This window comes from Hemitrygon akajei, chromosome 12 (assembly GCF_048418815.1).
Source record: "Hemitrygon akajei chromosome 12, sHemAka1.3, whole genome shotgun sequence".
NCBI lineage: Eukaryota > Metazoa > Chordata > Chondrichthyes > Myliobatiformes > Dasyatidae > Hemitrygon > Hemitrygon akajei.
The window spans coordinates 15,142,521-15,158,118 of record NC_133135.1 but is presented as its reverse complement, the minus strand read 5'-3'; the positions used below and the strand labels follow the sequence as shown (position 1 = coordinate 15,158,118).

The following is a 15,598-nucleotide window of genomic DNA, read 5'->3' as shown; positions in this document are numbered from 1 at the left end:
GAGCCACTCTCTTTGGTGTTCTCAGAGATGTTATCAAATTGTGAGATTTGTGGATTGAATCTAATTGTTGGTCATATTGGTGTCTTTTGGTTCTATGTGTTTTTTTTCCATCAATTTCACCCATGTTCTTTCTTGTTGCTGATTTGTTGGCTAGGGGTTTGGGGTTTGGTGTTCTTGTTGCTGTTTATCTGCGTTGGTGACACATTCGTTTTGTGTGTGTGGTGGGTGTGTGTTGTTTGGGATTTGAGGTCTGATGTTCTTGTTGCTGTTTTTATTCCAACTGGGCGACCTGCTAGATTATTGTGTGCGAGAGGGGAGGTGGGGGTTTGATGTTATTGTCATTGTTTTTTTCCCTTGTGGGTGATATCTTAGTTTTTAAGTGACGATGAGTTGAAGGGATTTGGAGTTTGCAGGTTTTGTTTCTTTTTCTTTTTGTGTATGGTGGGGGGGGGGTTGATGTGTTCTCTTTGAACAATTCCATAATTTTTCTGCATTTCATGACTATCTGGAGAAGATGAATTTCAGAGTTGTATTCTGCATACATACTTTGATAATGAAATGACACTTTGAACATATGTGACAAGCAGGAGGATAACTAGAGTGAAGGTTGGACTGATCAGGGATAAAAGAGGAAACCATGGATAATATCTGAGTTATGGATTATTTTTCATTTTCCATTAAGTAGGTCTATGGTTTGCAGCCACTGACAACGTTGAATTAAATGGACTAACTGATGTATTCGGTGAATTAGTATCAGGAGATGGTGACATTAATCAACAGTCAATCCAGGTTTGTTTACCTTAGACAATTAATTTCCTATTGTTTTTATGTTACCAAGTGCTTTGTAATAAAATATGTTTATTTCCTCGTTCCTAGCTTGAAAGTACAGGAAGGAGTGTTGATGGAAACAGTTGGTTTAATGATTCAATTGTTGTTGATAAAACTGTTGGAAACAACACACACTTTGTGTTCACTTGGGAGGCATCCACACCACAATTATTTATACGTGACCCCAATGGAAAGGTATACAGCAACAATGACTTTGTCATAGAAGAGAACGTACACACCGCACGGCTCGAAATTGAAGGCACTGCACAGGTATTCTCCTACGTACCTGAATGATTATCTCTATTTCCCTCTCCACAGATGATGATGGGCCTGTCTGGTTTCCACAGAGTTTAGTAGGTTTACTTTCCATTAACATTACAGTCAATTGCATTAATTGGACTTGTTCATTCGGGCTGTATTGACTGTTCTACAGATCAAGTTGGAATATTGAATACAGTTCTGTTTATCTCACTACACTCACTTTACTCACTTTACACTTATGACAGTGAGGCCAATTGCAGCTCCAGTGCAATGTTTGCTGATGACACCGCTGTTGTTGACTGGATAAAATGTGGAAATGAATCAAGAGATTAAAATCTGGCTGAGTGGTGCCACAACAACCCCTCACTCAATGTTAGCTAGCAAGGAGCAGATTATTAACTTCAGGAGGAAGAATCTCTCAACCTCTACCTTAAATATGCATAAAGACTTCACCCCCGCCACTGCCTGTGGCAAAGAATTCCAGTCTCACCACTCTATGGCTAAAGAAATTCTTCCTCATCTCTGAACAACAAAGACGTCCCTCTGTTCTGAGGTTTGGTCCTCTGGGCTTGGATCTACCAGCATTGGAAACATCCTCTCCAAATACACTCTATCAAGGCCTTTCACCACTCTCTGGGTTTTAATTTGGTCACCTCACATTATTCTGAATTCTAATGAATACTGGCTCAAAACCATCAAATACTTTTCATATGACAAGCCATTCGATCCTGGAATCATTTTCAGGAACATACTTTGAACGCTCTCCAGTTTTAGAACATCATTTCTAAAATAAGGAGCCCCAAACTGCTCACAATACTCCAAGTTAGGCCTCACCAGTGCTTTATAAAGCCTCACCAGTACATCCTTGCTTTTATATTCTCGTCCTCTTGAAATGAATGCTGACATTGCATTTGCCTTTCTCACAAACGTGCAAATTAACTTTTAGGAAATCCTGTATGAGGAGTCCCAAGTCCCTTTGCACCTCAGTTTTTTGTATTTAAAAAATAGTCAACCCTTCTTTTTCTTCTACAAAAGTGCATGGCCATACATTTACCGACGCTGTATTCCATCTGCCACTTCTTTGCCCATTCTCCTAATCTGTCTAAGTCCTTCTATAGCCCCTCTACCATTAAACTACCTTTATCCATATAGTCTGAAAACTTGGCAACCTAGCTATCAATTCCATCATCCAAATCATTGACAGATAACATAAAAAGAATCAGTCCCAACACAAATCCCTACGGAATGCCATTAGTCACTGACAGCCAACCAAAAAAGGCTCCCTTTATAACCCCGCCTTTGCCTCCTGCCTATCAGCCACTGCTTTATCCATGCTAAAATCTTTCCTGTAATACCATGGGCTTTAGCTTGTTAAGCAGCTTCATATGTGGCAATTCTCCTTCATCTATCCTGCTTCTTATTTCTTCAAGGAATTCCAACAGATTTGTCAGGCAAGATTTTCCCTTGAAGAAACCATGCTGGCTATGGCTGATTTTATCGTGTGCCTCCAAGTACCCTGAGATTTCATCCTTAATAATCAACTCCCACATCTTCCCAACCACTGAGATCAGTGTACTGATCTATAGTTTAATTTCTTCTAACTCTTCCCCTTCTTGAAGAGTGGAGTAACATTTGTAATCTTCCAGTCTCTAGAACCATTCCAGAACTTAGTGATTCTTAAAAGACCATTACTAATGCCTACACGATCTCTTCAGCCACCTCTTTCAGAACTCTGGGGTGTAGACCATCTGGTCTAGGTGACTTATCTACCTTCAGACCTTTCAGTTTCCCAAGGACCTTCTCTCTAGTAATGGCACCTTCACTCATTTCATGACCTCTGACACCTGGAACTTCCACCATACTGCTTGTGTCTTCCACAGTGCAGTTGTGTCATCTTGCTTTTTGAATACTACTTTCGGATGTATATATCCTGAACCTTCAGATTTGCTTTCAGAAATTCCAGCCTTTGCGGTTCTGCCATCATCCCTGCCTGTGTTCTTTTCCAATCAGTTCTGGCTAACTCCTCTCTTCTACCTCTGTAATTCCCTTTACTGCACTGTAATATTGATATATCTGAATTCAGCTTCTCCTTCGAAAATTTCAGAGTGAATTTGATAATAATATGATCACTTGGCCTGAGGGTTCTTTTACCTTAAGCTCTCTAATTATTTCCAATTCATTGCACAAGACTCAATCCAGAGCAGCTGATCCCCTATTGGGCTAAAGCATGCACTGCTCTAAAAAGTCATCTCATAATATTCTAGCAATTCCTCCTCTTTGGAATCCAGCACCAATCTACCTGCATACTGAATTTCCCTATGACTATTGTAACATTACCTGTTATTAATTATTTTAAATATCACTGAGAAGATATTCCTGCCTTTGATTACCATAGAACTAACGATAATCATCTTCCAGGAAGGAAGTTGGACTTACAAAATCAGGAATCCCGGAAATAAGCAGCAAGTAACAGTTACAGTAACATCCCAAGCAGCGGATGAGAAAGTTCCCCCTGTCACAGTCAACACAAAAATCACCAGAAAGGATTCTTCTGCTCCAGTGGTTATTTATGCAAAAGTCTCCCAAGGATTTTTACCAGTCTTATCTGCGAGTGTGATAATCACTGTTGAACAACCCACAGGTCATACAGAAGAACTGGAGCTTTTAGATAATGGTGTAGGTAAGTTGTATACAATTCTCTTGGAGCTGTTGTGAAATTAATAATGATGCAGTGAACATAAGTAAAAGTTTGGGGGAGATCTATTGATGTAGAGTAAACTGGGTGGGTAAAGGACAAATTACCATTGGCAGCCACCAGGAGACCTATTTAACCTATAGATGACCTGATCAAATTGTGAACAAGACTTCAATGTGCTGTGTTGTGCTGGCTGACTAATTTGACCTCAAGATGTCCTTGTGGTCAAATGTAAAGATCTAAACAAGCCTGAAGGACAGACAGACTATCCATCTCATCACTGTACATAGTAGTGAGTCCGGTGCCAGGCTTACTGGTGGGTTCCCAATGAAGTAATGGCTTACTGCAACTAACACTCAGATTCAGGGTCAACAGACATCTGCAAAGATTGCTTCCTTTGACTCACAAAGTGCTCCAACCTGAACACTGGCCTGACTTTTAACTCATCCACATTCTTGTACCTAAACTTTAACCTGGCCCCAAAACACCAAAATCATCCTTCAAACCTCAAAAAGAAACTAAGTCTGAGACACAAAAACTCGATAGAGGCCGCAGCTCGGCAGCATCTTGACTAGAACACAACACAATGCCAGGGAGGGCTGGTGTGTGAATGAGAGATTCATCTGTCTCAATGGGGTCACCAATTCTGTGGGGAAAAAATGTAAAAGCGGGTAAGGTACAATCGTTCTACTTTATCAGAATGTTTTCATTACATGCCAGTCAAAGGCTATCAGAACATTGAGCAGTGAGGACCTCTGGTATGGTCCCTGAGACCAACCTGCTATACAGAGCCTGCACCACCTTGTGGGTGCAGACAGTCAACTCAGTTGGCCTTCCATGTCCAAATGAAGGAAGTCTGGGAGGGCGGGAAGTCTGAGCAGGCATCCAAGTTAAGAACAATTCTGCACAGGTGTGTGGCATCTCACAATGTGACAACTAAAACAGGAAGATTAAATATTTAGCTGAGCTCTTCATAGAGATTACAGGAGATGGATATATTATATTTATTTAACACATAAAGTGATCCTCAGAGAATTCTTGCTGCAAGTTCCTGAAAAAAGGAACAGGGGTGGGTAATTCCCAGCAGGAAACAACATGTTGCTTCATGTAACTCCACTAAAAAATCAGCAAAGTGAATGGGGCTTCATCTGCATCTACCAGAAAAATGTATCCTAAACAATTCCTTTTCTGTCTCAGATCCTGTCTAACTTGAGTTCCTTCCGCAGATTGTTTGTTGCTCCTGATTTCACCATTTACTGAAATAATAAAATAATATTCATGAAATTAATAAAAAGCTTTATAATCTTATCACTAAATTTTAAAATACTTACCATAAACAGATCACTAGGGAAAGGCTGTACTTCTGCTCCCAGGGTATAGGCAGAGGCTGAAGACTGTAGCGCCAGTAGTGAGGACCAAGAAGGTATGGACAAGGGAAGCATAGGAACGCCTACAGGACTGTTTTGAATTGGTGAACTGGACTGTATTCAGGGATTCATCTTCGACTGTGGATGAGTATGCTGCAGTTGTTACCGACTTCATTAAAACCTGTGTGGATGAGCGTGTGCCTATGAAAACTTGCTGTACATTCCCAAACCAAAAGCTGTGGATGTACCAGGAGGTGCGTCATCTGCTGATGACTAGATCCGTGGCATTTAAGTCCGGTGACCCAGGTCTGTATAAGAAAGCCAGGTATGACTTGCACAGGGCAAAGAGCAAAGAGACAGTTCTGAGGGAGGTTAGAGGTGACATCAGTTGCACAACACCTCTGGCAAGGTTTGCAAGAAATTACTTCCTACAAAATGAAACCCAATAGCATGAATGGCAGTGATGCTTCACTACCAGATGAGCTCAATGCCTTCTATGCCACTTTGAAAGGGAGACTATCGCTCCAGCTGTGAAGATCCCTGCTTTACACAGTGACTGTGTGATCTCTGTCTCAGAGGCTGATGTCTTTAAGGAGGTTGAACACTCGGAAGGCAGCAGGCACAGATGGAGAGAACCTGGTAAGCCACAAAAAATTTGTGCCAACCAACTGCCAGGAGTATTCAAGGACATTTTTTCAACCTCTCACTGCTACAGTCAGAAGTTCCCACTTGCATCAAAAGGGCAATAATTACAACAGTGCCTAAGAAGAGTTCTGTGATCTGCCTTAATGACTAGCATCCAGTAGCACTCACATCTGCACTGATGAAATGCTTTGAGAGGTTGGTCATGACTAAGCTGAACTCCTGCCTCAGCAAGGACCTGGACCCATCGCAGTTTGTCTATCGCCACAATAGGTCAACAGCAGACACAATCTCAATGGCTCTTCACATGGCCTTTGAACACCTGGACAACACAAACACCTATGTCAGGATGCTGATCATTGACTATAGCTCATTTTTTAACACCATCGTGCCCACAATGCTGATCGATACTGTACAGAACCTGAGCCTCTGTACTTCCCTTTGCAATTGGATCCTTGATTTCCTAACCAGAAGACCACAATCTGTGCAGATTGGTGATAATATCTCCTTCTTGCTGACTATCAACACTGGTGCGCCTCAGGGGTGTGTGCTTAGCCCACTGCTCTACTCTCTCTGTACCCATGGCCATGTGGCTAGGCACAGCTCAAATACCATCTATAATCTTGCTGATGATACAACTATTGTTAGTAGAATCTCAGATGGAGACGAGAGGGCTTATAGGGGCGAGATACAACAGCTGGTTGAGTGGTGTTGCAGCAACAACTTTGCACTCAACATATGAAAGCCAAGAGATCTGATTATGGACCTCAGGGAGGGTCAGATGAAGGAACATGAACCAATTCAATTAGAATTGGGAGAGAGTGAACAGTTTCAAATTCCTGGGTGTCAAGATCTCTGAGGATCTAACCTGGTCCCAACACATTGATATAGCTATAAAGGAGGCAAGATGGTAGCTATATTTTATTAAGAGTTTGAAGAGATTTGGTGTATCAACTAAAGCATTTGAAAACTTCTATAGATATACTGCGGAGAGCATTCTGACAGGCTGTATCACTGTCTGGTATGGGGTGTGGGGTGGGTGGTGCTATTGCACAGGACCAAAAGGTGCTACCGAAAGTTGGAAAATTAGTCAGCTCCATCTTGGGTACTAGCCTCCGTAGTACCCAAGACAACATCAAGGAGTGGTGCCTCAGAGAGGCAGCGTCCATTATTAAGGACCCCTATCACCCAGGAAATGCCTTCTTCTCATTGTTACAGTTAGGAAGGAGATATAGAAGCCTGAAGTCACACACTCTGATTCAGGAATGGTCTCTTCCCCTCTGCCATATGATACCTAAATGGACATTGAATCTTTGGACACTACATCACTATCTTAATATACGTTATTTATGTTTTTGCACTATTTTTAATCTATTCAATATACAGACTTAATGTAATTGATTTATTTATTTTCTTTCCATATTATCGTGTATTGCATTGAACTGCTGCTGCTCAGTTAACAATTTTCATGACACATACCGATGATAATAAACCCGATTTGGATTCTGATTTGTATAATAAAAGCATTTGTTACTTTGATAATACATTTACTTTGAACTGAGAACTTTTGCAGCCTCTTGTGTCTCCAGGCATTGGTGTCTGCAATCTGCTGCATGTGGGATCTCCCTGAATGTCTAGGCCTCAAAATAAGATTTGGGATTGGGAGCATTGAAGTAGGGGTGGGTGTGGTGAGAAGTGGAGGACAGGCTGGTGGGTACTGTGAGGGAGGGTAGGAGGGTAACATTTTTCCCAGATTTGTGTGTGTGTGGGGTGTGAGTATAGGGTGTGAGTGTGTGTGTGTGTGTGTGTGTGCATGTGTACATGCATCTACGTGTGTGGTATGTGTGTGTTATTGTTCAGATTGAATTGAGACAATGCTGAGAAGGATCAATATCGGATTAACGACCAACTTTATTTGTCATATACATTTACGTGTATTAGGAATTTGCTCTGGTATGTTGGTCAGGTTGGTCAGCTCAGCATTTAGTATCATCATTCCCACGATCCTGATTGAGAAGTTGCAGAATGCCTTTGTAAGTCCCTCTGCAATTGGATCCTCAACTTCCTAACTGGAAGACCACAATCTGTGTTGATTGGTGATAACATATCCTCCTCACTGACAAGCAACACTCGTGCACCTCAGGGGTGTGTGTTTAGCCCACTGCCCTACTCTCTATATACACATGACTGTGTGGCTAGGCATAGCTCAAATACCATCAGCAAATTTGCTGACGATACAACCATTGTTGGTAGAATCTCAGGTGGTGATGAGAGGGTGTACAGGAGTGAGATATGCCAGCTAGTGGAGTGGGGTCGCAGCAACAACCTGGCACTCAAAACTAGTAAGACGAAAGAGCTAATTGTGGACTTCAGGATGGGTAAGATGAAGGAACACATACCAATCCTCATAAAGATATCAGAAGTGGAGAGAGTGAGCAACTTCAAATTCCTGGTTGTCAAGATCTCTGAGAATCTAACCTGGTCCCAACATATCGATGTAGTTATAAAGAAAGCAAGACAATGGCTATACTTTATTAAGAGTTTGAAGAGATTTGGCATGTCAACAAATACACTCAAAAACTTCTATAGATGTACTGTGGAGAGCATTCTGACAGGCTGCATCACTGTCTGATATGGAGGGGCTACTGCACAGGACCAAAAGAAGCTGCAGAAGGTTGTAAATCTAGTCAGCTCTATCTTGGGTACTAGCCTACAAAGTATCCAGGACATCTTCAGGGAGCAGTATCTCAGAAAGGCAGCATCCATTATTAAGGACTACAGCAATCAGGGCATGCCCTTTTCTCACTGTTACTCTCAATCAGGAGGTACAGCAGCCTAAAGGCACACACTCAGTGATTCAGGAACAGCTTCTTCCCCTCTGCCATCTGATTCCTAAATGGACATTGAATCTTTGGACACTACCTCACTTCTTTTTAATATACAGTATTTCTGTTTTGCATGTTTTTAAAATCTATTCAATATACAAAATTGATTTACTTGTTTATTTATTACTATTATTATTTTTATTTTACTTATTATTATTTTTTTCTCTGCTAGTTTATGTATTGCATTGAACTGTTGCTACTAAATTAACAAATTTCACGTCACATGCCAGTGATAATAAACCTGATTCTGATTCTGATATGCAACAAAAACAACATCCAACAATGATGAAGAGTAAAAAACATATAAAAATAAAGAATTATATAGCATATAAATGAAAAAAGCAAACAAATTTGGACATTAAAGGATGGATATGGACGGAAATAGCAGAATAAAGGAATTTCTTGCTAGTTTCAGACATCTCTGGATAGTGATTAACTGGATCAAACTTGCCGGCCTACTGCTGTTTAGAAACTTTCTCATCGATCCATCCAGGGAGATTCAGAAGAGATTCAGATTCAGATTCATTTATCACCTTGTATAATAAATCAGGCATTGAACTTGACCGATGATGAATATTCAGGGTAGCCGAGTGTCTTTGTTCTGTGTGCACATAGTGTCTGTCTGGGACCGTTTTGCAACTCATTCAGATGTCACAGTTTCTGTGGATGTGATGGAACATCAATTTAATGTAAAAAATTCCCATTCTTGTATGTTGCTATAAATTGTTCCTGCTCAATGCATCACACCTAGGGCAGTCTACACAGCAATAAAAACATTTAAATTTTAAAATTTGGTCTTGATCCGAGGACATCATAATAGACTACCAATGAGATGAGAGTAGGAAGCTTCTATAGGCAGCTTTTAAAAAAACTTGTAGTATTAGTGTTGCATTCTCTCCTCAGCTGAAAATCATTGATCTTTACTTACTTTTAGGTGCTGATATTGTCAGCAATGATGGGGTTTACTCTAAGTGTTTCCTGCACACAACTGTACATGGAAGATACAACTTCAAGGTGCGGGTAGAGGGAAAGGAAGGGTCTACCACGAAGACAAACAGAACAGATGGGAGTGCCATGTACATACCAGGATACACAGAAAATGGTAATAAATATTTGGCATTTCACAATAAGACAACACAGGTTTGTTTATCATTACAGTGTCAGAGAATCATTGAGCTGTACAGCATGCAAACAGGCCCTTTGTCCCAACTTGTCCATGCTGACTGTGCTAGTGCCATTTGTCTTGATTGTTTTCCATCCATCTAAACCTTCCCTGGTTTGTGATGTAGTGTCAGAGTGAGCCATTGAATTGAATGCTTGCTTTGTGAACTGGTGCCCATTCCTCCGGCATTATTAGCTGTGTTTGTCAAGTCACTCATCATCAGGAAGAACACAATCCCACACCTCCACCTACCCTGTTTAATAGGATGGTATTCAGGTAAGTCACTGTCCATCTACAACATGCAGGCTGATGTGGATTATTGTCTGGTGTGTCCAAATTTAGAAAGAACATTAAATATAGAACATTACAACACAGTACAGGTCCATCGGGCCACTATGTTCTACTGACCTCTTAACCTACTCAACGATCAATCTAACACTTCCCTCCATTTTCCTTTCAGCCCTGTGCCTATCTAAGTGTATCTTCAATGTCCCTCATGTATCTGCCTCTACCACCAGCCCTGGCAGGGCATTCCAAGCATCCATCACTCTCTGTGTAAGGAACCCAACTTTGACATCCCCCTAAACTTTACTCCAATCACATTAAAATTATACCCCTTTTATTAGACATTTCCATTCTGCGAAAAAGTTTTTGACTATCCACTCATTCTAAGCTTCACTATTGGTCTAATTGGAAATGCCAGTGGTCCCGTATTTGACTCAATCGGTGACATATATCATGTTCCCCCTCCACTCACTGGGGCACTAACTGGCATAATCCCTTTAAACTCATCTGGTCCTGTTTCCTGAGGTCTACTTAAAAATACTGGAGCCTTGCTTTCCATGCTATCTATAAACTGTGTAACACAATAAAAAAATGTTTTAAAAGTACATTGTGTTTGAGTAGAATAACACCTGAAGTTCCAGAAAGATGGCAGATGTCCTGTCCTGAAGTGCAATACTGAAAGAGTAATGTTTCAGGATGATCTGGTAGCATCATTGTTACTTTTACTGGGACTCACTTTTTATTCAAAATTTATTGACTTAACTTGAATTAAATTGAATGAGATTCGAATTGTCTTCCGATCATTAATCTAGTACAATCCCATCAGGCAGGCATTCCCACAGTTCTGTGTCAACTTAGATGCAAGTCACTGGCAGGAATTTGTGACTTTCAGGCAGAAACTTGCCATGGGTTGAGTGAGAATAAGATGGCAGAGATGGAGAATGGAATTATGAAGCAGCAGGGAGAAAGAATAGGTCGGGGAAAGAAAATGGAACAAGTAGAGGAAATGCAAGGTAGATCTAGAGAAGGACAAAAGAACCACATCCTGTAAGTTCTCATCAGTTCAAGCAACATCTGTAGAGAGAGAGATACAGTGCTAACGTCTCGGGCTGATGATGAAAACACACTGCATGATACTTTGAGAACTTCCAGTGTTTCTGCTTCAATTGCAGATTTCCAACGTCCATGATACTTCACTTTAGACAAAGGATATCAGAGAGAAAGTGTCAGAATAAATATCATTGAGCTTGTGTCCCTTCTGCCTGCTATTCCCCAATAACAACATAACCTTGGGGAGAGGGCTGTCAGAGTGTCTTTGCCCCTCATTCAGTGAGAAAGCAATGAACTTCTACACATCCCCCACAATATCAGAAATAAATGAGGGCTGGAGGCATCCTTGGTTCAGCCATGTTTCACTCTGTATGATCTGGATTCTGGAGAAAGTACCTTTCACATCTCCCCTTTTTTTCCCACTCTTCCATTGTGCAGGAGATAGAAAATCCTGAAAGTATGTACTAGCAGGCTCATGACATCTTCCACCCTGTTGTTGTAAGATTATTTAATGATTACTTGATATGATATGATGGACTGTTGTCCTCAAAACCTATGGCATTATTTTGCACCTTATTGTCCACCTGCACTGCACTTTCTCTGCAACTGGTATACTTTATTATTTTACCTTGTTTTATCTTGATGCACTGTGTAATAATTTGATCTGCATGAACAAGGTTTTCACTGTACTTCGGCACATGTGACAAGAATAAACCAATCCCAATTTCAATTCCAGTTTCTTTCCTTCAATGTAGGTGTTATTCACATAAATACACCAAAGCCTCAAGTTAGTAAAGAAAATTCTGCGGCTCAAATAGGAAGCTTTAGCAGGGTCAAATCAGGAGGAGCACTTTCAATTCCCCAAGGTACACCTACTGTCAACTTTCCACCGTGCAAAGTCACAGATCTTCAAGCAACAATAGAAAAAGACAAAATTGAGCTGCAGTGGACAGCACCAGGAGCAGACCTGGATCAAGGAACAGGTAAATGTTCCTGTATTTTAATAATTTACATGGAATTTTTCTTCCCAACAATGAAGTGATCAGATAGTTGAGAAATCTGCTGACCAGCTGAGGTTTGACACAATGTAAACACATTCCCTGGGATAAAAGAACAAGAACAAATTAAGGATGTGACTGCTGAATTAATTTAAAAAAATTTTATGACCAAGTTGTGAGTATTGAAGACCACAGTCAGTCAACGACCACAGGGGATAAGATACATGTCCTTCCCTCTCATACATCTTCACAGCTCTCACAGAGTGAAGCCTTTGTTCACTCTGATCCCAATGGGACACTACAGTTCCAGTCAATGTCTGGTACTGAAGATCACAAACTGACTCATTGTCTATGAACACCAGTGCACACTAACACACACACAGTGGCCTAGAGAGTTAAGGTAGGTACAGTTGGCCTCTCTTTCTGCTGGAATTGTTACAGGCAGGGAATCCTCCCTGTGTTGTGGTGCAGCAGGTAGCCCATCACTTTACAGTGCAAGTGATCACTGAGCAAGGTTCAGTTCCCAGTCCTGCCTGTAAGGATTGGGTATGTAATCCCTGTGACCGTGTGGGTTTCTACTGGCTGCTCCAGTTTCCTCCCACATTCCGAAGACATATGGTCAGGGTTAGGGAATTGTGGGCATGCAATGTTGATGCCGGAAACATGATGACACCTACCAGCAGCCCAGCACAACCCTCGCTGATTCAATTTGACACAAATGACACATTTACTGTATGATTTGGTATTTCAATACACGTGACAAATAAAGCTAATCTAATCTGAATATACTGAACTGGGATGGAAATAATTGAATAGATAAGATTTCAAAATTAAAATGCATTACATTGTATTGATTTATAATGACAACTTCACTTAAATGCAAAATATCCTAAGTTGCTTACCAGCCCTTGAAAGTCCATGCAAAAAGGGAGCACTTTCCACATGCAGGAGCCGCAATCGATTTACCACGTAATTGATCAGCCATATAAGCACTCACCACATTCTCACATCTGTCCAATACTGTTCAATATGTCAATGCAATCACTTACAGTATTTCCTTTCTTTATCAGCCTCCTACTATGAGATGAGAATGAGTGAGAAACTGCTGCAGCTACGGGACAGTTTCTCAGGAGCTGAACAGGTTAATTTGACAAGTTTGAAACCACAACCATTTGGCTCCAAAGAAACATTTATAATTGCTGCTAAAAATACAGGACTTAAAAGCACAACCAAACTCTATTTCGCTTTATGTGCTTATGATGAAAAGGATCAGTCTTCTGAGATGTCCAATATTGCCAGCGTTTCTTTGTTTGACCCTTTGCCTGATAAACCGGAAGACAATAAGATACTGCACAGTGTTTGGGTTGCAGTAGTCGTGGCTGTTATTGTATGTTTGATTATTGGGATTACTAATTATGTTGTGCAGAAGAAATGCAAAAAATAAAAGGTTGCCTGAAGCAGCAGCTGCTAAAAATTTACTAATCTGAGGATTGCTTTATTTTGGAGTCATTATTGCTGCAGATTAGGTTGAAGATTAAAGGATTTCTCTGATATTTTCTTTTTTTTTGTAATTTATTTTTTATTTAAGTTCATCAAACAAACATTTCCATAAAAATGTATTTCAGATATTATACATATATATCATATAATCATATATATCACAAAATCTTTACAAAGTATTTATCTGGGGTATACACTTATAGAAAAGAGTGGAAAGAAAAAACAAGCAAAAGGAAAGAACTATGTACAAGTAGGGAGTGATCTTTTTTTTTACAACAGATTCATTGATTTGTGAGAATAAAATCAGGCCTGTTATCAAAAACTATTGGAGGGGGAAACACAATGCCCTACAAGACATCTTTAAATGTGAAGTTGTCAGGGTCCGGTCCGGTCCGGTCCGTAATCTGCATTCCGGGTCTCGATCCAGTCCGAGGGCTCCAGACTCCAGGGAGGGCTCTCCGCCAACTTATCTAGCCACCTAGCTCTGCCTGCCTGAACTCCGGGAGCCCGCTCCGCTCTGCCTGCCTGACACTCTATCTACCTGAACCCCAGCTCTACCCTTAAATGCCATGGCATCCCCATCCTGTCCTCTCCCTGGTACTTCAGTGTCTGCGTCCTGCATTTGGGTCCATCTGGCCGCATTCCTGACAGAATGACCACCCCACGCATGGACCCAGCGACACAGGCACTGGAGGCTAGTTCTCATTACCCTGGCGTCCTCTCTGCTCTGGACATTCCCCCCACCCCCCTGTACCGTCCCTGGCCCTCCAGCCCTGCTTTGGTCACCAGGAGGCTCCCTTAGAGGGGAGGATACTGTCAGGGTCCGGTCCGGTCTGGAATCCGCGTTCCGGGTCTCGATCCGGTCCGAAGGCTCCGGACTCTGGGTCCTGCAGTTGTCCCTCCCGTCGCCCGTGATCTAGTTAGGGCCCTCCTGGCTCAAGGGGGCACACCTGTGACTCATTGAGCTGCAGGTGTTTATAAGGGGCCTTGGGACTGGTACCAGGCGGGTGGTCGTTTTGTTCTGTTTCCTGTTCTCCACCGGCTCCGAACTTGTCTCTGCATTCTGTTATCCTGCCCGGGCTCAGATCCACTCCTCATCGTGCTTCTCTGCCCCGTACCAGTACTGCCAGGTTGGTCCTCTCCCCCACCTTTCTTCCCATGCGCTGGTCCCACTTCTCTGCTCGTTTGTTTTGTTCGTGCGGTCGCGCTGTCTGCCGGCTTTTCCCGATTTTCCTGCTATCATGGCTGTTGTGTTGGTCACCTTGGACCTATGCCCGTTCCTATCCCTTGCCTCCGTCGGGCAGGCCCGGCCGGTCTGCCGCTGCCCAGCGGGGGTTCTGCCCGTTCCTATCCCTTGCCTCCGTTGGGCAGGCCCGGCCGGTCTGCCACTGCCCGACAGGGATTCTGCCCTGTCCTCCTCTTCCGCCCGAACTCTGGGATTGTGCCCCGCACCCGCCTAGGGGTTGGCGTTGTGCCCAGGCCTCCGGTGTTTCCGCCTGGGAGGTGGCCCTACCTGGGATATATGCGGCCCACCCAAGGAGGGCTCTCTGCCAGCTTATCTAACCACCTAGCTCTGCCTGCCTGAACCCCGGGGACCTGTCTGCCTGCCTGCCTGAACTCCGGGAGCCCGCTCCACTCTGCCTGCCTGACACTCTATCTACCTGAATCCCAGCTCTACCTTTAAATGCCATGGCATCCCCATCCTGTCCTCCCCCTAGTACTTCAGTGTCTGCGTCCTGCGTTTGGGTCCATCCGGCCGCGTTCCTGATAGAAGTACCCTTGGAGAGTAAGACCATATATTTTGGATATATACCTCAAGAATGGTTGAAGAGAGATAAATATTTAATGAATATACTGTTGGTGGCTGGTAAAAAGACTCTTACTAGGAAATGGTTATCACAGGAGAGCCTAACTTTAAATACATG

The 15,598-nt window shown here is 42.3% G+C and overlaps 1 protein-coding gene across 4 annotated transcripts in view; it reads left to right on the top strand.

The window, feature by feature from the left end:
* LOC140736734 (calcium-activated chloride channel regulator 1-like) overlaps window positions 1-13,726 on the top strand; it is a 69,907-nt gene extending 56,181 nt beyond the window's left edge. For 3 of the 4 annotated variants that reach the window (XM_073062613.1, XM_073062615.1, XM_073062616.1), the window contains 6 exons: window positions 683-789; window positions 877-1,098; window positions 3,508-3,769; window positions 9,613-9,780; window positions 11,931-12,158; window positions 13,244-13,726. In XM_073062613.1, the coding sequence (XP_072918714.1) occupies window positions 683-789; window positions 877-1,098; window positions 3,508-3,769; window positions 9,613-9,780; window positions 11,931-12,158; window positions 13,244-13,617 (1,361 nt within the window). In that variant the 3' untranslated portion in view covers window positions 13,618-13,726. The remainder of the gene's footprint in view (window positions 1-682; window positions 790-876; window positions 1,099-3,507; window positions 3,770-9,612; window positions 9,781-11,930; window positions 12,159-13,243) is intronic. The other variant, XM_073062614.1, reaches the window with a different exon arrangement.
* The last annotated feature ends 1,872 nt before the right edge of the window (window positions 13,727-15,598 follow it).